Source organism: Larus michahellis, chromosome 6 (genome assembly GCF_964199755.1).
Source record: "Larus michahellis chromosome 6, bLarMic1.1, whole genome shotgun sequence".
NCBI classification, from domain to species: Eukaryota; Metazoa; Chordata; class Aves; order Charadriiformes; family Laridae; genus Larus; species Larus michahellis.
In genome coordinates, this window is record NC_133901.1 from 4,572,194 (window position 1) to 4,590,454 (window position 18,261).

Genomic DNA, 18,261 nt, shown 5'->3' on the forward strand with positions numbered 1-18,261 from the left:
TTACCCCATTTCACACTAAAGCCGTGAGATGTTATTGGCCCCTTAATAACGGGTCTGGTGGGAGGTCCTGGCCTGTCCGGGCTCGTCGTACAGACCAGCACTTCGCTGGGAGAACTCTTTCCTTCCACGTTAGAAGCAAACAGCTGAAACAAAACCACAACAAGTTTAGCGTTGTTCACTCCAGCTGCTTTTCCTGACGGTTCTGCGTGAGACTTCTTTTAGTCGTTGCACAGATATCATTAAACCGGAAAGAACGTCACATCCCAACAAAGCGTGAGGGATTCTAATAACAGATATTAGATTGTTTCTTTACAAACCACATTGACTCTTCCCCTCCCTCCACTAGCAATAGATCATGACATGTTTAAGATAAGAGCGCTGCCGGTTTTCCCTTTAAAAAAAGAAATTCACGTGGCAACTTGCAGTTATTTACTCATAAAAGATGAAAACGATGACAACAGCTATGCTATTTTTGTTTTGGAGGTATTTCAAACGGCTATTTAAAACGAATTAATTCAGAGCATCAGTAATCACACAATTAAAAGCTTAAGCAGTATGAAATGCAAAAGAAGAAATGCATCGTCTACAGCTGCTGAAACGAGCGGGATGCGCACAAAATAAACTTTCTCAGCCAAATCCTTGGTCTCCACTCAAGAAAGCCTTCTGCTGACCTGGGGGAGAAGGTTGCTAAGCTGAGAGAAGACGTGAGGACCTGGCCAGGAGACTGAGCAGATCAGGACCGTGCAAGAAACCCCGAATGGTCCAATGTTTCGTGGCTGCTGAGAGCTGTATTACCTCACGCTAGCCTCTGGGACAGAGGTCTGCTGCCAGAGAAGTGAGTAATAAAATATGTATTATAATTGCTAATTGTAAATATAAGCTAGCAGGAACTTTTCCACTTGGGAAGCTCTGTTATTCTCGGGAGCACTCATTTCTATCCTCTCTTCTAACACAGGCGTCTGAGGAAAACAATTTGTACTTTTTAAGGCCAAAAAAGTAATCTGAGGTTCTCTAGCTCATACGCTTGCTTTAAACAAGTCACTAAAGCCAGTATCAACTCCTGTGTATCATCTCTTGGTTCTTCTCTGACTGTCCTCCCATTTAAGACACCTTGCCATGAACACCAGATACACGGGCTCGACAAATACCCCAGTAACAGCTCTAGGGGGTCAGTGTGAGCTACAAATGTCATGCAACATTAATAAATCAGAGAATCATGGAATGGTTTGGGTTGGAAGGGACCTTAAAAGATCACCTAGTTCCACCTCCCTGCCCTGGGCAGGGACACCTCCCACCAGCCCAGGTTGCTCCAAGCCCCGTCCAGCCTGGCCTTGAACCCCTCCAGGGATGGGGCAGCCACAGCTTCCCTGGGCAACCTGGGCCAGGGGCTCACCACCCTCACAGCCAAGAATTTCTTCCTAATATCTCATCTAAATCTCCCCTCTTTCAGTTCAAAACCGTTACCCTGTGTCCTGTCATTACACTCCCTGATCCAGAGTCCCCTCCCATCCTTCCTGGAGCCCCTTTAGGGACTGGAAGGGGCTCTAAGGTCTCCCCGGAGCCTTCTCTTCTCCAGGCTGAACACCCCCAACCCTCTCAGCCTGTCCTCACAGCAGAGGGGCTCCACCCTTCTGACCACCTTCGTGGCTCTTGGCTGGACCCATTCCAACAGGCCCACGTCCTTCTTGTGCCCCTATTTGTACAGCTACAGATTGCACTGGCCTGGCAGGAACTGAAAAGTCATATTAAATTGATTATTCAAGCAGGGTCTTCAACACTTTTGCAGAGCCACGGCTTCCCCAACCTGGAGTTCCCCATCCTCTCACAAGGAATAAAAAAAATAAAACTTTGCTTCCAGGCCACTGACAAAATTATGAAATAGCATACACCAGCACTGCTTTTTGCGGAACCTCACTAGAAGCAGCCACTGGTGATTCCCTTCTACACTGACACGTCAAACGCTTCAGAGAACGAGATTCTGCACCTCGCTGTGCTGTGTTTGGCATCGTTGGCCCTTCTGCGCCAAACTCTCACTCAGTACCAAACAAAGGCCTCTACAACCACGTATTACACTACCATTGGCACTTTACTTAATCAACCTTTATTTCATCAAAAGCGTTAGCAGGATGTCTCCTCTGTAAGCACGCGTTGTCTGGCATGAATTAAATCCCCCCCCTTGTGCTTGATGGTTTCAGTAGCAGCGAGCTGGATGTCTGAATTGTCCGATTGCAAAAAGAGTTCGGAGCATCTCTTTTGGGGGATCTGTATTTAGGAGCACCCAGAGAGCAGGAGATACCAACACCTGCTAAAAACACAGCTCCAAAGCCAGCCACGTGTACGTTGGAGATGGGAAAATCTTCAATTTCTGCCTGTCGGGCCCCTGAGCTGGGGAAGGAAGCCGTGCTTGCTGGGCTCCTCACAGCGTCCGCTCCATCGTGTAGAAGCGAGGTGGGGTTTGTGACCACGGATCAGGTTTTTGGGGAGCAACGCAGGTGACTACAGGCTCGCAGCCACTTCTACAAGACCGTACCTAACAGTTCACAGCACCAAGAACCATGCCTGTTTCAAAAAGGCTGAGCAATGAGCATCTTCTGTACTAAAAGTAAAAATACAACTTTGGTTTAATCTATTAGGTCTTACTATAAAATAAATTCGTGTTTGATAGCTTGATTTTGCAGGTAGTACTAAAGGTTCCCCACAGTGCCTAGAAAAAAGCCCAAGACAGAAAATAGTATGCAATGATGAGAGAAAAAAAGATTTTTTACCCTGAATTTATACTGCGTGCTTCTTCTGAGATTCTTCACAGTACAGGCTTGCTCCTCTCCAGTGTACTTTGGGTGAAACACGCTATCCTAGAAAAACCAAAGCCAAACAAATTCCCGTAACTGAGGAGTCTGAGGCATTGCTCTCTGTATTATAGTCTGTAGCTAGAACACGTTATAGCAAAGGGGCTTTACAGTCAAGTGCTTTTTTTTTTTTTTAATTATTATTATTGCTTTTAACCTGCAAGGTCACAATAATTTCCTTTCTAGGATGATGGTGCAACTGACCTGAATAATATAATTTTGCTGTAAAAACAGGCCCAAAACCAACCGTGACAGTTTAAGACACGTAAGAGAAAGAAGTGGCAGAGGGCAAGCACACCACGCAGGCTGAGCTGGGGAGGGACAAGCTGCCCGAGACCTTACAGACTCCTGTGAAGCTTTGTAAAGGAATCACGGATGACAGCACGGATTTTTAGCTAAGGATTCACAATTCTGCTGCGGAGCAGAACAAACCACACAGCTCCACCCTGCCCAATGCCCAGTACTCCTAAAAACCCCTCCAACCCGCAATCTTCTCGCTGATCTTGAATTAATAAAGGAAAACGCAATCTAAGTTACTTTATAGTAACACAGTACTTACGTTATCCTCTTCCTGAATTTCCAGGGTGTAGGAAATCACTTCCTCTGGTGTACATCCTTCCACTTTATTCCACTGCAACGCGATCCACGTCACGCCAGCTCGAACGAGCCTTGGCGCGGAAGGGGTCTGAGGAATGTTACCCGCAGTGTAGCACACCACCTCCTGGCTGTACCCACTGCACAGGGATGGAGAAGGCGAGAGAGGAATATTAAAAAAAAAAAATAAAAAATTAAGACTAAAATCCCCAAACCTCAGTGTATTTAGAGAAATATTTCACATTTTCAAAAAAACCGACAATGTTTGAGCAACCCGGTCTAGTGGGAGGTGTCCCTGCTCCAGGCAGAGGGGTTGGAACTGGATGATCTTTAAGGTCCCTGAAAACCCAAACCATTCTATGGTTCTGTATTAAGATTTCCCAGGTAGAAAAGATGAACACCCAGTTAGGAAATGCCAGAACTAAGAACAGAAAAAGAAATGCAGGATTATGCGTGTCCTCCCAGTCATTTTTACAGATCTCATCACAGTAATATATTGGAAAATATTTGATTGCCTGAAAAATATTAACTTACTATGCACTGTGAGGTAGAGGAAAATCTCATTTAAAAAAAGGGAACTAAAACATTGGAAATAAAGCCTCAAGTTTTCAATTTTGAGATGCAGTTTCACCTTTCAAACTCAAAACACAACTTCTATTCAAGCTCAGCCTCTGGAAGCCACATGCTCCAGCAAATCTAGGCCCACTATTTCAGACCACCCTCCTCCAAAGAAAGCAGGGGAAATCTATCTGGTCATGCTCACACATGCTCTGCATCACGTAGGAGCTGTCTGGTGCAGGCACAGACACCTTCCAACCCTCCAGGCTGCTCCTTTCCAACTTTCCCTGCCCAAAGCTCCTTGCATTTGAAGCTGAGCATAATTCCCACAGCTCAGGTTGGAACCAGAGAGAACATCCATGGCAGAGGAGATCCATGCTCTCATCTTCCCTAAATCCCAGCACGCAATGCCTTGAAACGTATTAGGCAGTTGTGGCAAACAAATACAGGATGAGTTCTCTCAAGATTCCAGGCAGAATATATTGTTTTCAATGGAAATTTGAGAACAAAGTTTAAAATGGACAGATTTTGGTGAATTTTCAGGAGGACAACACCAGAACTCTCAACTGAAGGTAACGTTCTTGCAATTTTCAAATCTCTGTTTCCAAAGTATAAACGTATTTTGTTCCTTAAAGTCACTGCATGAATTTGATACGCACAAGCACCACATCTCCTTTTTCTGAGTCTTTCTCAAAAATAACGTATTTCTTGAAATATTCTTGTAGTTAAAAAAATGCACCTATAACTAACACCTGAACAAGACAAAAATCATCTCAAATGGGAAGTCTGCAAGCATTACAACCAACCAAAATTATTTTGTGACATGAAGTGATAGATGACGTTATCGTGTCATAATTTGGAGCGCTGTCTATAAAAATAAGCCGTGTGCTGTTGGTGCTCATCTCATAGATTAACACAGAGCAGCTGACCGTAACTATAATTCTTTGTCCACTCCCCACTCAATAGCCTGAGAAAAAAAAAAAAAAAGAGAGAGAGAGAAGAACAACAAAAAAGGAGGGAGGGTTGAAGCATGCCCTAAGATATCTTAAAAATCTGGGATCTGGCAAAGAGAAGAGATTCCAAAACTGGGAACTTCGCATAAAACTGGCAGTCCCCTTCCTTTTACACTCAGCAGCTCCGGCTCAAGTCTCTCTCTCTCTCTCTCTCTAGTTCAGGTATTATTTCAATAAGGAGGGAATTAATCTTGCAAGAAGTCGGCAAAAGGGACTCTGTGCATACATGGACAGCCCCAGCATATCTCAGAGGGAGAATATAGGAACATTAATAAAGTAATTTTTAAAAGATATGTATTACTAAGAGGTTTGTGTTTTGGAAGAGAGAATAATACAGCAATCTCTCGCAGCAAAACACATCATTATATACCACTAGTGTTTCTTTTTCCGGCCTTCTTGTAATAATGATTAGATCCTGTTTAGGTAAGAAGGACAATAAAGGGCTACAACAAGAGCACGGGATGTTTAGTTGCTTCACAGCTAAACTTTTCCCAGCCTACATTCCTTCTGTGAGCACAGAGCCCCTGCAGCACCATGGCTCTTTGGGCACGCTCATTTTAGCCCAGTGCTCCCTAGGAACTCCCAGAGGATTTCTAATTGCTCATCATCTTCAGCTGAGCGCATCCGTTCACGCGCAAAGAGAAGGAAAACTTGAAACCCATCTTGCAGGGCGGTTGGGTAGACCTGTCCCCTCTCCCCCACCCCAGCAGCCAGCCCTGCTGAAGAAGGAAGGGACTGTGCTGCTGAGAGAAAAAGAAAAAAAAAAAAAAGACAGAAGGGCTTTGCTTTAAACCAGAAATACAAATATATCAAGATTCCTTTCAAAAATCTGTAACTCAACTTCCTCTTGCTTGTTTTTCTTGGTTCACAGAGGTCCCTAGTGGGAATTTTACATAACAGATGTAGTCTTTTTGTATTAGGAATAGACCACAAAACACCATTTAACACCTCAAAAGGAGCCTATCTCCTTAGGTTAGCCTCATCCCCCTGAAGGTGCACAGCGATTCCCTGGGAGCTGAATGATACCACCAGGAAAGGTGCGACTTACTCTAAAGCATTAATAATAGCGCAGATGTCAGATATTTAAATCAAAACCATAAAGGAAACAAGAAAACACACACACATAACCCCAGAAATTCCACTTTATGCTGTCAATTTTTCAACTAACTCTTTTTTCTCGAGAGAGAGAGCACCTTGGGATAACTTACCTAGTACCGATGTCATTCTGAGCTGCTAATCGGAAGGTGTAACCCAAAGCCGGACAAAGCTTAGTCAACTTGCAATGCTTCTGGCTTCCAAAGTAACATTCTCTGAAACCACTGTTCCTCTTTCCCTAGAAAGAGAGCAATCTGTAATCGGATAGCTCTGAAACAAAACCACACCGTGCCGATTAAAAAAAAAAAAAAAAAAAGAGTTGTTAAATGATATTAGAATTAGATGTTTTCACACAGGCACTGTGCAAAGCATGCAAAGAGCACTGACAGCATCGCTACGCTACCGAAAATAATACAGATCAACACCCTCACTCTGCTGTCAGATTCCTCCTCTTTTCAGATTCTTATCATCTTCCCGAGATGCAGCTGCAGCTTGTGTCATTCTGTTTGAAATGCAATTTACCCTACTCACCAACAAACAAGCGTGCAAATTAAGGGTGAAATTCATCTCTGAATCGACCGGGTCACGGGAAAGTTATAACCAGCGTTTCTTGCTGGCGCTACCCGAGCTCTGCACCTCGAATCCCCCATAACCCTGCCTGGTCCTTCGGAAGGACGCCGTATCCCACAAGAGGGCTCTCGCTGCCCGCCAGCCGGCCACCGTCACCGCCAGCCCCGCCACCCGAGCGGGACAAGCCTCCTGTGACCCTCTGCTCAGCCCCGAGCCCTCGAGGGCAAAATAGATCTACGCATCACGGAGAGGTATTTAACACGCCAGGTTCTGTACCCATCCCGTATCTCAGAGCACGCGGCACGTTATGAGCAAAGAGGATTTGCTGGAAAGCGTGCGACTTGGTTAAGAAACCTGGATGCCAGAAGTATGGTTTATGGGAGCTTCACGTCAACGTGACCTGGAGCGATGGTGAGCCCTGACAGCGCCAAGACGGCGCAGCAGCAAGAGAGGGCATCGAGACATGGCAGGGGGGTTGGAACAAGATGGTCTTTAAGGTCCCTTCCAACACAAACCACTCTATGATTCTCCGACACCTCAACCTCTCAAGTCCTTCCTCACATACATCAAACACAAACCAGCATGGCTGAGGGCAGGGACATTCAGAAGCTCTCTCCCTTCCCACCACCTTTAAAAAAACCCCAAAAACCTTTTCAATCCAACCCGCCTTGGTATGCCCAAGGGTAAAACCACAGCTGAGCTTTTCATAGGACAGAGCACCAAGACAATAAAGAATAACCAGCTTCATCGTACACCACACATGGGAAATGGTCACTTTGAAATCTTTCAGGAGAAAGGGCCTGGACTGCTCAATTCTACATAAATAGCATCTATTTGAGCTGTACCAGTTTAAAGGCGTTTCAGTTTCAATACCTGAATGCAAAATTAACGGACAATAACATTATAAAGCTCCTCAAAGTGGGGCACTTTATGAAGTACCCCATGAGCACACCCGTGTGCTCAAACCGGTGCAGGATTACACCCATCTCTGCAGCTTCTTCTGGTGCAAGAGCTCTGCACCATAGCTCTGCTACGCCGTTTATTATTTTTGGCACCTGTCTCTACAGTTTTTTTGTTTTTATTTTATCTCGGTAAAATTAACATCTGCCCATAGACAAGAGTACTTTTTTCACCTGATGTACACCAGCTTGACAGAAGACACGATGGTTCTACACCTAAGCAGAGTATCGGGAAAATGATTTATACGGGTGTCCCTCCCTGCGGCCAAGAGCCTCCCCTGCTGCTGCCTCCTTCAGCTCCGTTTCTCCTCCCAGGCACCGTTCTTCCCCCGTGCTCAATACATCACTTCATCACTGAAGATTTCAAAAATGCCCGAGCGGGACATACCTTTTTCCCTGGCCCGTTCTCCAGGCCCTATCAATTTCCACCTCTTTTCACCCAGCTTGCAACGCAGAAGGAAGAACTCCATAAAATGTTTGTTAGTGAATCTCCAAAATGTGTTTTATCAAGCTAGGAGCGCCCACGCAGACCTCCAGCACGGCACAAGCGTTTGGAGGCACCGCAGAGACATTCGGCACGCTGGCAAACGGCCATAACTCACTTTTATTTACACGGTGGGATCCTACACTTGTTCTAAAACTTGGTTTTATACACAGCCTTTGACCTCACCCACCCGCTCCAGCTGTATCATTCCTGTACGGCTCACGTAAACTAAAGCGTGGAATTGGAAGAGAATCATGAATCCTAAAGCAAAAGTCTCTTGTAAATGAGAAAACTTGTTCAGATCTAAAATGCCTAGATATAGTTATATGCTAAAACTCCTTTTGGACAAAAATAATAGGTCACCGTACTTCCCAGCTGAGCAATATCATATTTAAAATCCAGACTATACACAACCTCATTAATAATCCTATTTTTCAGTAAAATATCCATTCATCAGTGCAGGACTAAGAACAGATTTCCACCTCCCCCCCCCCCATGCAAACTCTCTTTTATAGGTTTAGATGCATTAAATTAATTTTTCTCTCACTCTTCAACGACTTCACTACTTGTAAACCATTTGAAAACATTTAATGTCTTTTAGTTTTCTGCTTAAGAATGTTTTGGTTTGTTGGGGGGTTTTTTGTTGTGTGGTTTTTTTTTTTATTGTTGTTGTTTGTTTTTTTTTTTTTTAAATAATTTTGCTACGTTTTTTCTCCAAGAGAACAAAGTGCCCAAATGCTAAGCATGTGATTGACAAACAGACGAGCAGTGATAGCTGTCACGGAAAATCTCCGCCGCATCACACAACGCCTGGCCCGAGAGCAACGGACCAAGGAAACGCCGATTTGCCAAACTGGTGGGTTAAAACTTTGCAAAGGTTGCCAAACATTTACGCTACCTTCAACTTTGTAACAGTACAAATTCTGATATTGTATATATTTTTCATCTAGAACTGGTGGTGTACATTCCCCAGACTCGCTCAGAGACCGACTGGTATTCAAATTACTCAGACTGGCTGGTATTTCGGATTCTATTGGCACTAATTGGAGAGGCTGGCCGATATTTCTAATTATCCTGGCATTAATAGCCTGGAAATTGTCTCTCCGCTCCTTCACCTCGCAAGATTTATGAAAGCACTAATGCTGGCATAATTATGGACGGGAACAACTGGCAGGCTGGTACTGGCTGCCACCCAAGAGCCTTACAGCTTTCCCAGAACCCTTCTCCCATTCTTTGTACGCTCGGCATCCAAGTTTTAATCCTTTCAATAACGTTTCGTAAGTTGCTTAAAATATACTGTATCCTTTCCGCAAATATTTCTAAATCCACAGATTTCAGAGGGAGAGCAGACAGACACCGTCTGACTTCTTCACTCGCCCTCCCGCGTTCCCTGTGATGCTCTTCAGGGTCTGGCCAAGGAAACGAGAACAAGTCAGCTCCACAAATCCATTAGAATTTGCAAAATATGAGAATGTGGTATTTTAACGCCTTTTTTTTTTTTTTTTTTTTTTTTTTTTTTTTTTTATAGTTTTGCCTATTTCAGCTATATTTCAAGCTACACACAAACTTAAAACAGGGTGCTTGAGTTTCTCCTGGAGATTGCATTTGAGACCAGGGGTTTGAGATTTTTAAATGGGGTTTGTTGACTGCGTTCCCTGCAGCAAACACAGTAAATAATCACGAAAGGAGGACGGGGCCACTGCAGGTACAGGGGATACAGAAATGGAGCCCAGTCCTTCACCGGACCTTGCTGCAGAAGCTTGGACAGAAGGTGCCAGCATCAGCTCCGCGAGCAGGAGGCAAGATGGGAATCTGCTGGGGGCCACGCCAGCGCCAACTTCTGTGTTTGGCTCATGTTGGCAATAAAAAGCAACAGACTGATGTTCAATCTGACACAAAGCTGTGGAGCAAACTGTCAGCAATTACTCCAACACACCCCGACATCTCTGCAAAGCATTTATTGCGCAAGCTTTTATACAAGGGACTGGATTTTCTGTATCTACGAACATTTAGAAGACAGAACAGGACCTGCGAAACATCCCTAAAATACGGACAAAACCCAATTTTATCCAAGACTCTCCTGCATGTCTGGCAGGAGTGGTGTAGCCACAGAACCGACCTAGAGAGCAGGAAGGTGAGCAAACGCAAACCCATGCACCATCCCCGTGTATCCGAATTCTGGTGGACCATCACTGAGATGCACGGCCCAGATCATCAGCTAGTACAAACGAGCCCATCTCTGCTCGCCGCGAGAAGTTCAAAACTTTGTGGCAGAACAAAGTTATTTCCGTTTATCTCTATATAAACTTAATTATTAACTCTCCCGTCACCAAATCACTAAAGAGTGTGGTATTTTATCTGTGTCTCTCTCGAGCAAATTAAAATGAGATGCTCACTGGATCCGAACTGGAGCTGCTTTTGAGTTATACGCAAAACTGTGACACACACCGCCCAAGGGGGATGTGCTTCTCTCTGGCTCAGGAACAGTCCTCCTCTTTCCCATCGGGAACGAATGGGATACTCTCGCTACCCATACGCACAAGACAAACGTTTATTTACTACCACTTAATCACAGAACGATCATTTCACATCTAATTAGTAACAAAGGCCTGATTCTCACAGCAGCGCCAGCGGCATTCTGCAGCGCAGTTACAGTTTACTGACGCTGACGAATGCTGGCATCAGGAGAAAGCAGCACCTCCTTTACCGTGATGGTTTCTGTTTGGTGCATTTTTAACGCTATTTTGTCCAGTTAGCCTTTTGCTTACCCTGAATAATCCATCCCGGCGCAAGGTCATCAATTGACTAGTTCAGGTTTGTAAGTTCAAAGGGCTCAGGTTTGTAGAGTTCATGGAAAAAGAGCCAGAGGTGGAGTTGTCCTTAATTAGTAATTTTAACTGATTTTATTGCCAGACTTCTATTGCCAACCCCAGCACCTGAGGAGCAGGTGTGTTCGCATCCTACTGAATTTCAAAATGCCCAAGAAGAGGGGCTGATCCTGACTCCTTTGAACGCAATGGAAACTTCGGTAGCGTACGACCCATGTAACTGAGCGACACTTTGCTGAACTCATCTTTTGCTCTGCTGTTAAAGCACGAAGACCGGCCTCCCTAGATCTTCACGCATTTTAAGCTAAACCAGTTTATTAGCAAGGCATTACAACTTTAATTCTGACTACAACGATAACACTGACCTATGTCAGTACTGAGGAAAAGTATTTGCGTTTTCTAACACGTAACAGCAGCCACATTACAAGCTATCTAATCCAAATTGGGAGGGGAAAAAGTGGAATAGCAGGAATAGCTTTGTCTATTGACAACTCTCTCTCCCTGAGTCTGCAGGTCAGAAAAACCCCCCAAACTCAGACCTAAACTGAAAGAGCAGCTGGGCAGGACTGGGACAGTGACACATTAATATTTGATTACTGATGATCTGAAAGCTCCCTTCCAACCTAGACGATTCTATGATTAAGCAGAATAACCTTCTCTTCATCAAAGTAGGTCAGAATACAACACACCTAATTCAAATGAAGAAACACAAGCAACTCATGTGTGTTTCATCTAAAGCTCACCTAATGAGGCGAGAGAAGGTTTTTAAAGTATATAAGAGACAGCCAAACCAGACAATGGCAACAGTACTGCATCTATTCTGAGCAAGATACAGTAAAATAAAAAACCCCAAACCATCCTCTAACACTTTTCTCCAGTCCCTTTGGTGACCCTAGAGAGAAGCAGGGAACCCGCAGGAGGCAGGTGGGTGTCCCGGGGCTCAAGGAGCAGCACTGCACCCAGGGTCCCAGGCAGCCCCCGAGCACCAGGCTGGCCCTGCAGCACCTCAGCCCTCGGGACCCCCCAGCCACAGCCACGAAGAGAGGAGATGCCGTTCCTTTTGCTCCAATGTACCACCTCACCTAACCCTGGGGCTGTAAAACGTGCCGCTTCTGCTGTTGTTCTACAGCAATAATTTCTTTTTCACAGAATGGCGGGGGTTGGAAGGGCCCTCTGGAGATCATCTCATCCAACCCCCTGCCAGAGCAGGGTCACCCAGAGCAGGTGGCACAGGAACGCGTCCAGGTGGGGTTTGGAATGTCTCCAGAGACGGAGACTCCACCACCTCTCTGGGCAGCCTGTGCCAGGGCTCTGCCACCCTCACAGCAAAGAAGTTCCTCCTCGTGTTTAGGTGGAACTTCCTATGCTTAAGTTTGTGCCCGTTACCCCCTGTCCTGTCCCCAGGCACCACTGAAAAGAGCCTGGCCCCATCCTCCTGACACCCACCCTTTCAGTATTGATAAGCATTGATAAGATCCCCCCTCAGTTGTCTTTTTTCCAGACCAAAAAGACCCAAATGCCTCAGCCTTTCTTCATAAGAGAGGTGTTCCAGTCCCCTCATCATCTCGGTAGCCCTTTGCTGCACCCTCTCCAGCAGTTCCCTGTCCCTCTTGAACTGGGCGGCCCAGAACTGGACACAGCACTCCAGGTGCAGCCTCACCAAGGCAGAGTAGAGGGGAAGGATGACCTCCCTTGACCTGCTTGCCTATACAAGTGATGCCACCTACGCTCCTGGCTGCATTTCGGATGCTATAAACTATGCCTCTGCCCTGTAAGAAGAGGAGGAACTAGTTGAGATACCATTGAGCACCTGACCTGCTCCAAGATCTGAACTGTCCCAGAGAAAGACAACCTGTTCCCCACCGTGTGGGAGCGCAGAGGGGCTGCAGGAGCCCTTCCTCCCCTTAGTGGGAGCGGGCAGCACGGCTGGGGGACATCTGGGACACAGCCGGACACGCTGACCCGGCCACCTCCACCGCTCCCCACATCCCCGATGCCACTTTTGCTTCTATATCTCCGCGGCTGCAGCCCTTGCCCCACGGCTTTCCAGGACCTGCGCATCACCTCTGCCTCGCGACGGCTTGCCACGGCTCACTCCCACGCTGCCCTTCCCTAGGAAGGGACCCAACTTCTCCAGGCAGCCTGCCATTTTAGGGTGTTTTTCTAACTTTATCATGGGCTAGATTTCTTGTTCTCCACTCATGCAAAGCCCCCTCTGCTTTGCAGCCACAATTTAATTTCCTTCTGATGGCTGATTTTCCCATGTTTGTATTTTATTCCGTGCCCCGTAGCTAATGAATGTTGCTCTAGCTGCGATCTGGCAGAGCACACGCCGCCTGGCAAGCGTCCCCCTCCTCCCTGATGTATTTATTTCTTGATTTCCCCGGGACACAGTGCGGCATTGTAACAGCCGGTGCTTTCGCTTAGGTGGAGTTTACACAACCAAGCGCGAGGGTACAGGGCATCGCAAGTGAATTCTCTTTTGTACCTGGGTGCCATAGCTCTGGTAGCTAATCGCACCCTACGGCGGAGGCACAACTCGCAGTGGCACATGAAAAAGCGAGCAGAACAGCTTGCCGACCTCGCCGTCGCAGGTAGATGAGGCTCCTGCATCTCCTGACTTTTTCCTCAACAAGCCTCAGCAGCAAGCTTTAATTCAGCAACTCAAAATTGCGTTTCTGTCTCATATCAGAGGAAAAAAAAAAAAATTCAGAGAAGCTACACCTGTGGCATTAACTATCTCACAACCAGACAACTACATTTCAGTCAGGGGTCACGCCAAACCACTGGAGAGGTATCGAGTTCATCTGTGCAGATTAATGGAGAATAATCTTTCATCTTTGCTGGCTCGCCAGCCACTGGGGGCTCGGCTTTCAGGATTGTTACTGAGAAGACCAGCAAATTAAAATCGACAGAGCGAGGGAATCAGGATGCCTTCCTTTTTCCCCATTGGTACATGAGTTCACCTAAACCAAACTACTTTCGCCCTGTGAAAAGCGGACATCATAACAATTCCTTCTGAAGAGAAACCTCTAGGTATATACTCCACATTAAAGGGCTTAAAGGACAAGAGCATTTTAGAATTGCCCTACATATATTCAAAATTATGACTAGGCTCCATGTGAAGAAAACTACAAAATTAACATCCAAAGTATTTGCACTGTATTAATGGTCTATTGTTGGTGTTCCTTCTGACAAGACCTTCTGTTGCTTCCCTTCCCTTTGCAGGCTGGAATCATTCCCGTTTCCACCACTTCACTGCTCGGTGCTGTCACGTTCCCGTGGCTCCAGGTTACTGGAAGCCTTGCAAGAGATCACGACTGCACAGTCAAGGTGTCAGAGAAGATATAATGGCATCATTCTGGCCCATCCTTTTGGAGAAACGTCCTTTTAATCTCCTTTTCCCTGACCTTACACTCCACTTTTTTTCCTTCTTCACTGACGAGCTTCCCTCTTCCGTCATGCAGAGAGCGACAGGACGCAATTCCGAAATTCTTGTTTGGTTTTAGTTCAGTTCATAGAATCATAGGGTCGGAAGGGACCTCTGGAGATCATCTCATCCAACCCCCCGCCAGAGCAGGGTCACCCAGAGCAGGTGGCACAGGAACGCCTCCAGGTGGGGTTTGGAATGTCTCCAGAGACGGAGACTCCACCACCTCTCTGGGCAGCCTGTGCCAGGGCTCTGCCACCCTCACAGGAAAGAAGTTCCTCCTCATGTTTAGGTGGAACTTCCTATGCTCAAGTTTGTGCCCGTTACCTCTTGTCCTGTCCCCAGGCACCACTGAGAAGAGCCTGGCCCCATCCTCCTGACACCCACCCTTTCAGTATTGATAAGTGTTGATAAGGTCCCCCCACAGCCGTCTTTTTTCCAGACTGAAGAGACCCAAATCCCTCAGCCTTTCTTCATAAGAGGGGTGTTCCAGTCCCCTCATCATCTCGGTAGCCCTTTGCTGCACCCTCTCCAGCAGTTCCCTGTCCCTCTGGAACCGGGGAGCCCAGAACTGGATGCAGCGCTCCAGGTGGGTTTCTCATCACGTAGACCCCGCTCGCTGTGATACTGCATACAACAAATGCCTGCACAGCCAGCGGTTCCAAACATCCAACACGCAGCAGACTGATCTGGCAACGCGTTAACAGTGAAATGCAGGAAATCGATTCATAACAGAATATTCCCTTTCGGATATTTAGTTTTAGACGAGTAAAACCCTCAAGAGACATTTCTCGGACTGTACAGCTAAACACCCTGTCACACTCTTCATTTCCTGACTCATCACCTGTTTTCTTTACGTGTTGCCCCAGCCTCTTCTGCCACCCCAAACGTATTTTTTCCTTCAAATACGATATCCACTGAGTCAGGCTTTCTGCAGAAAAGCTTGCACAATGGAAGGGAGGACTCAGACAGGACCCGGCAAATCTGGCCTTTGGCACACTCCCCAACAGCACGCTGCGTGAGATCTTTGGGACAAAGAAACTTATTTCCTTTTGTGTCTGGAAGGGCATTAATTGCCACTATGTAAAGGACAATACATCATCTGTAGGACAGATGACACCTCTTCTCCCCTGAGGTAGGAACAGTGCGCTCATTCTGCACTCAGCATCCAGAAGAAGGAGATCACCAATGCAACTCTAAGATACACCACGAGTAACTCAATAATAAGTAATGTTAATTGACAAATAAACTACACCAAACGAGCAATAAAAAGTTATATTTCAAGATTACAGAAGCAGAACATCGTCTCTGTATAAAATACACTGAAAAGTTTTTCCCCCACTGTCCCTTTCACCTTTCCAACTCTTTACCTAATGCCATCAGGATTTCATTTGCCTGCTTCGACTTTCTCCTGTGTTTAATTATTTTTCTTTACTCAGCAAATCCTTGGAAATGCCGAGTGTCGTTTATTTATGTATTTATTTCAACTACTTACCTCATCCCACTCCAGAAGGTAGCTGGTGATTTTTGAACCATTATCAACGGGTGCCTACGGACAAAAACAAACAAAAGGTGATGTGGGGGAATAGAGAAAACTAATTCCCCCCCCAGGCCAATGACTACAGCTGGAAGTGAAACCAAAGCTGGGGTTTGCACATAGCTTGGCAACCTCTTAACGAATACCGAGAAGAAGCTGGACGTAATGAAACACACACATTTCAAAAGTCAAGTCGGTGCACGGGGAGGGATTTGTCAGAGTACAGCAAGTTCAAGTCCCTTACTGAAAAATGACCGTCTCCGCTTTCAATTATTTTCAGCGGTTACGCTCACTGTCAGTAAAGCGTATTTTTCACGGCTTTCTCGCCCGATCCAAGCGTTAACCTACCTTCCATTGTAAGGTTAAGGAGCTTTTGGTCCTGTGCGAGGGTTTGGGTGGGAAGGGACACTCTGGTGCTGAGCTGTGAGTGGTGAAGCTTACTGGCTCCGAGCAGGATCCCTTGACTGAGTTGTACATTGCATATACCCTGGAAACAACATCCAAACGGGATATACATTTGCTGACGGTTCAAGATGAGACAGCACTGCCTCAGCCACAGTATTGGCATCCCCGATGCCATCCACCAATGACAGATTTCTCACAGACCAGTGGCTACCATTATTCTACTTCACTTGATAACAAGTACGCAAAAAAAATTCACAGCAGAAAGGGAATATGACAATGCTTTGTGCAAACGCTCCCACAGACCACTAGTTATCGTCTTTTCCTTCCACCATTTCCTTGCCTATTGCCAGACTTTCACGCACCGTGCTAAAATCCTCTTTGCAATACAACAGAAAACATGAACTCCTGAGAAAATGGTATAAAATTTAATGCCCGCTTTACACTTGATTCACGTGTACCATGTTGAGTGGTGGCAACTGCTGGTCTCCTTCCATGGGTACAAGCTTCGCCTCCATAGCTCAGGTGTCAACGTAGTGGACCTCCACGAATTAGACCCAACACAGCTCAGGAACATTGCTCTGATAAAACTAAAAATCTTCAAAGCAAATTTGATTTCAGGGAAATCCTCCATCTAGCAAGCCAGAGGGGGATATACAATGCCAAATCATGTGGGAAAGCAAATACAATACCGCTGAGCACTTCCTCACGGAGTGCTTTTCTCTGAAAAATTAATGATGTTATTTTTTCCTTTCACGTTTTCCACGCAGCAAAAGAAAAGTGCAAATTGGAAGTTTTCTACTCAAAAAAAACCCCCCTGTTCAAACCATGACCAGACGATGACCTCGGAGCTGGCTGTAGCTATTGTGCACTTGAATGCAGAGTTTAAGAAAGGGCAATTTCTAATTTTGTTTTCAGCAGATAAGAGTAATTTACATACAATGACCACCTACGTAGAATTAAACCTTTTGGGGAGGTTCACCAGAACTGCTATAGCACTGCTTCGCCCATCACCTGTTATAGCAGTCAGGAGTGAAAAGAAATGCAATTAATTAATTGAGACTGCGTCTAGCAGACGGTTTGTCCGTGTGCCGGGAATTAGCGTGGCCAAGCACCAAAGACACCACCATCGGGGAATACAACCATGTGAAAATGAGCTTAACGAGCATCTTCTGCGCGTCCCCGAAACACCGAGCACAGGCATCTCTGAAGGTACCAAAACACCAAATATTGAAGAAACGCAGGGGGTAGGTTTGGAGGGACCCAGGTTGCTGTGGGCAAGGCAGGAGCAAGCGCCAGCAGCTTCTCGGTGCGGAGACGAAGCCCTGAGGGATGCTGCCAAGGTGAAGGAGACCCAAGGCGATCTGCCGACTAACTGCTGGCCCCAGAAATTTCTTTACCTAACAGATTTATTTCCTCACAGGCGTTAATACATAACGCAGTTTCAGTGAAGAAAAAAAAAAATTGTTGTGGAAAGCAAAGAGCCGGCCTTTTCAGCGTCGGTTCCCTGCACTACAAATGCACATTGCTGCTTTTTAAGACCGACTTTTATATTTGGCAGTCACTTCTTTTTCAACAGAAGCTATTGCTAAGCGCTCACAGACAATTTCTAATTTGGCAGACCCGCAGGAAGGCGGAGGGAGCTGGAGGTAGGGAGAAAGAAGTCGTCCAGGACACGGGGCAAATACCTGCAACGCCCCTGAAAATGGCACAAGATCTCAACGCCCCGCTGCTGTTTGAAGCTGGCTTTAGAAGCAACGCTCCATTGCGTTCAGCAGGAAGCTCAGCAGGTGTTTTACAGCCTTCTCCTCCTCCCTCCCATCCATTTGCCACGAGGGCTGGGACTGCTGCCCAACCTGGGAGACCACATCTGTGACTTAGAATCATAGAATGTGTTGGGTTGGAAGGGACCTTTAAAGGCCATCTAGTCCCACCCCCCTGCAGT

At 46.1% G+C, this 18,261-nt stretch overlaps 1 protein-coding gene across 1 annotated transcript in view; it reads right to left on the bottom strand.

The window, feature by feature from the left end:
- FNDC3B (fibronectin type III domain containing 3B) overlaps nt 1–18,261 on the bottom strand; it is a 213,828-nt gene that overhangs the window by 52,187 nt on the left and 143,380 nt on the right. Inside the window, exons 10-15 of the mRNA XM_074590212.1 lie at nt 16,263–16,401; nt 15,873–15,926; nt 6,220–6,344; nt 3,406–3,580; nt 2,766–2,852; nt 5–143 (exon numbers count right to left, since the gene is read on the bottom strand). Of these exons, the coding sequence (XP_074446313.1) occupies nt 5–143; nt 2,766–2,852; nt 3,406–3,580; nt 6,220–6,344; nt 15,873–15,926; nt 16,263–16,401 (719 nt within the window). The remainder of the gene's footprint in view (nt 1–4; nt 144–2,765; nt 2,853–3,405; nt 3,581–6,219; nt 6,345–15,872; nt 15,927–16,262; nt 16,402–18,261) is intronic.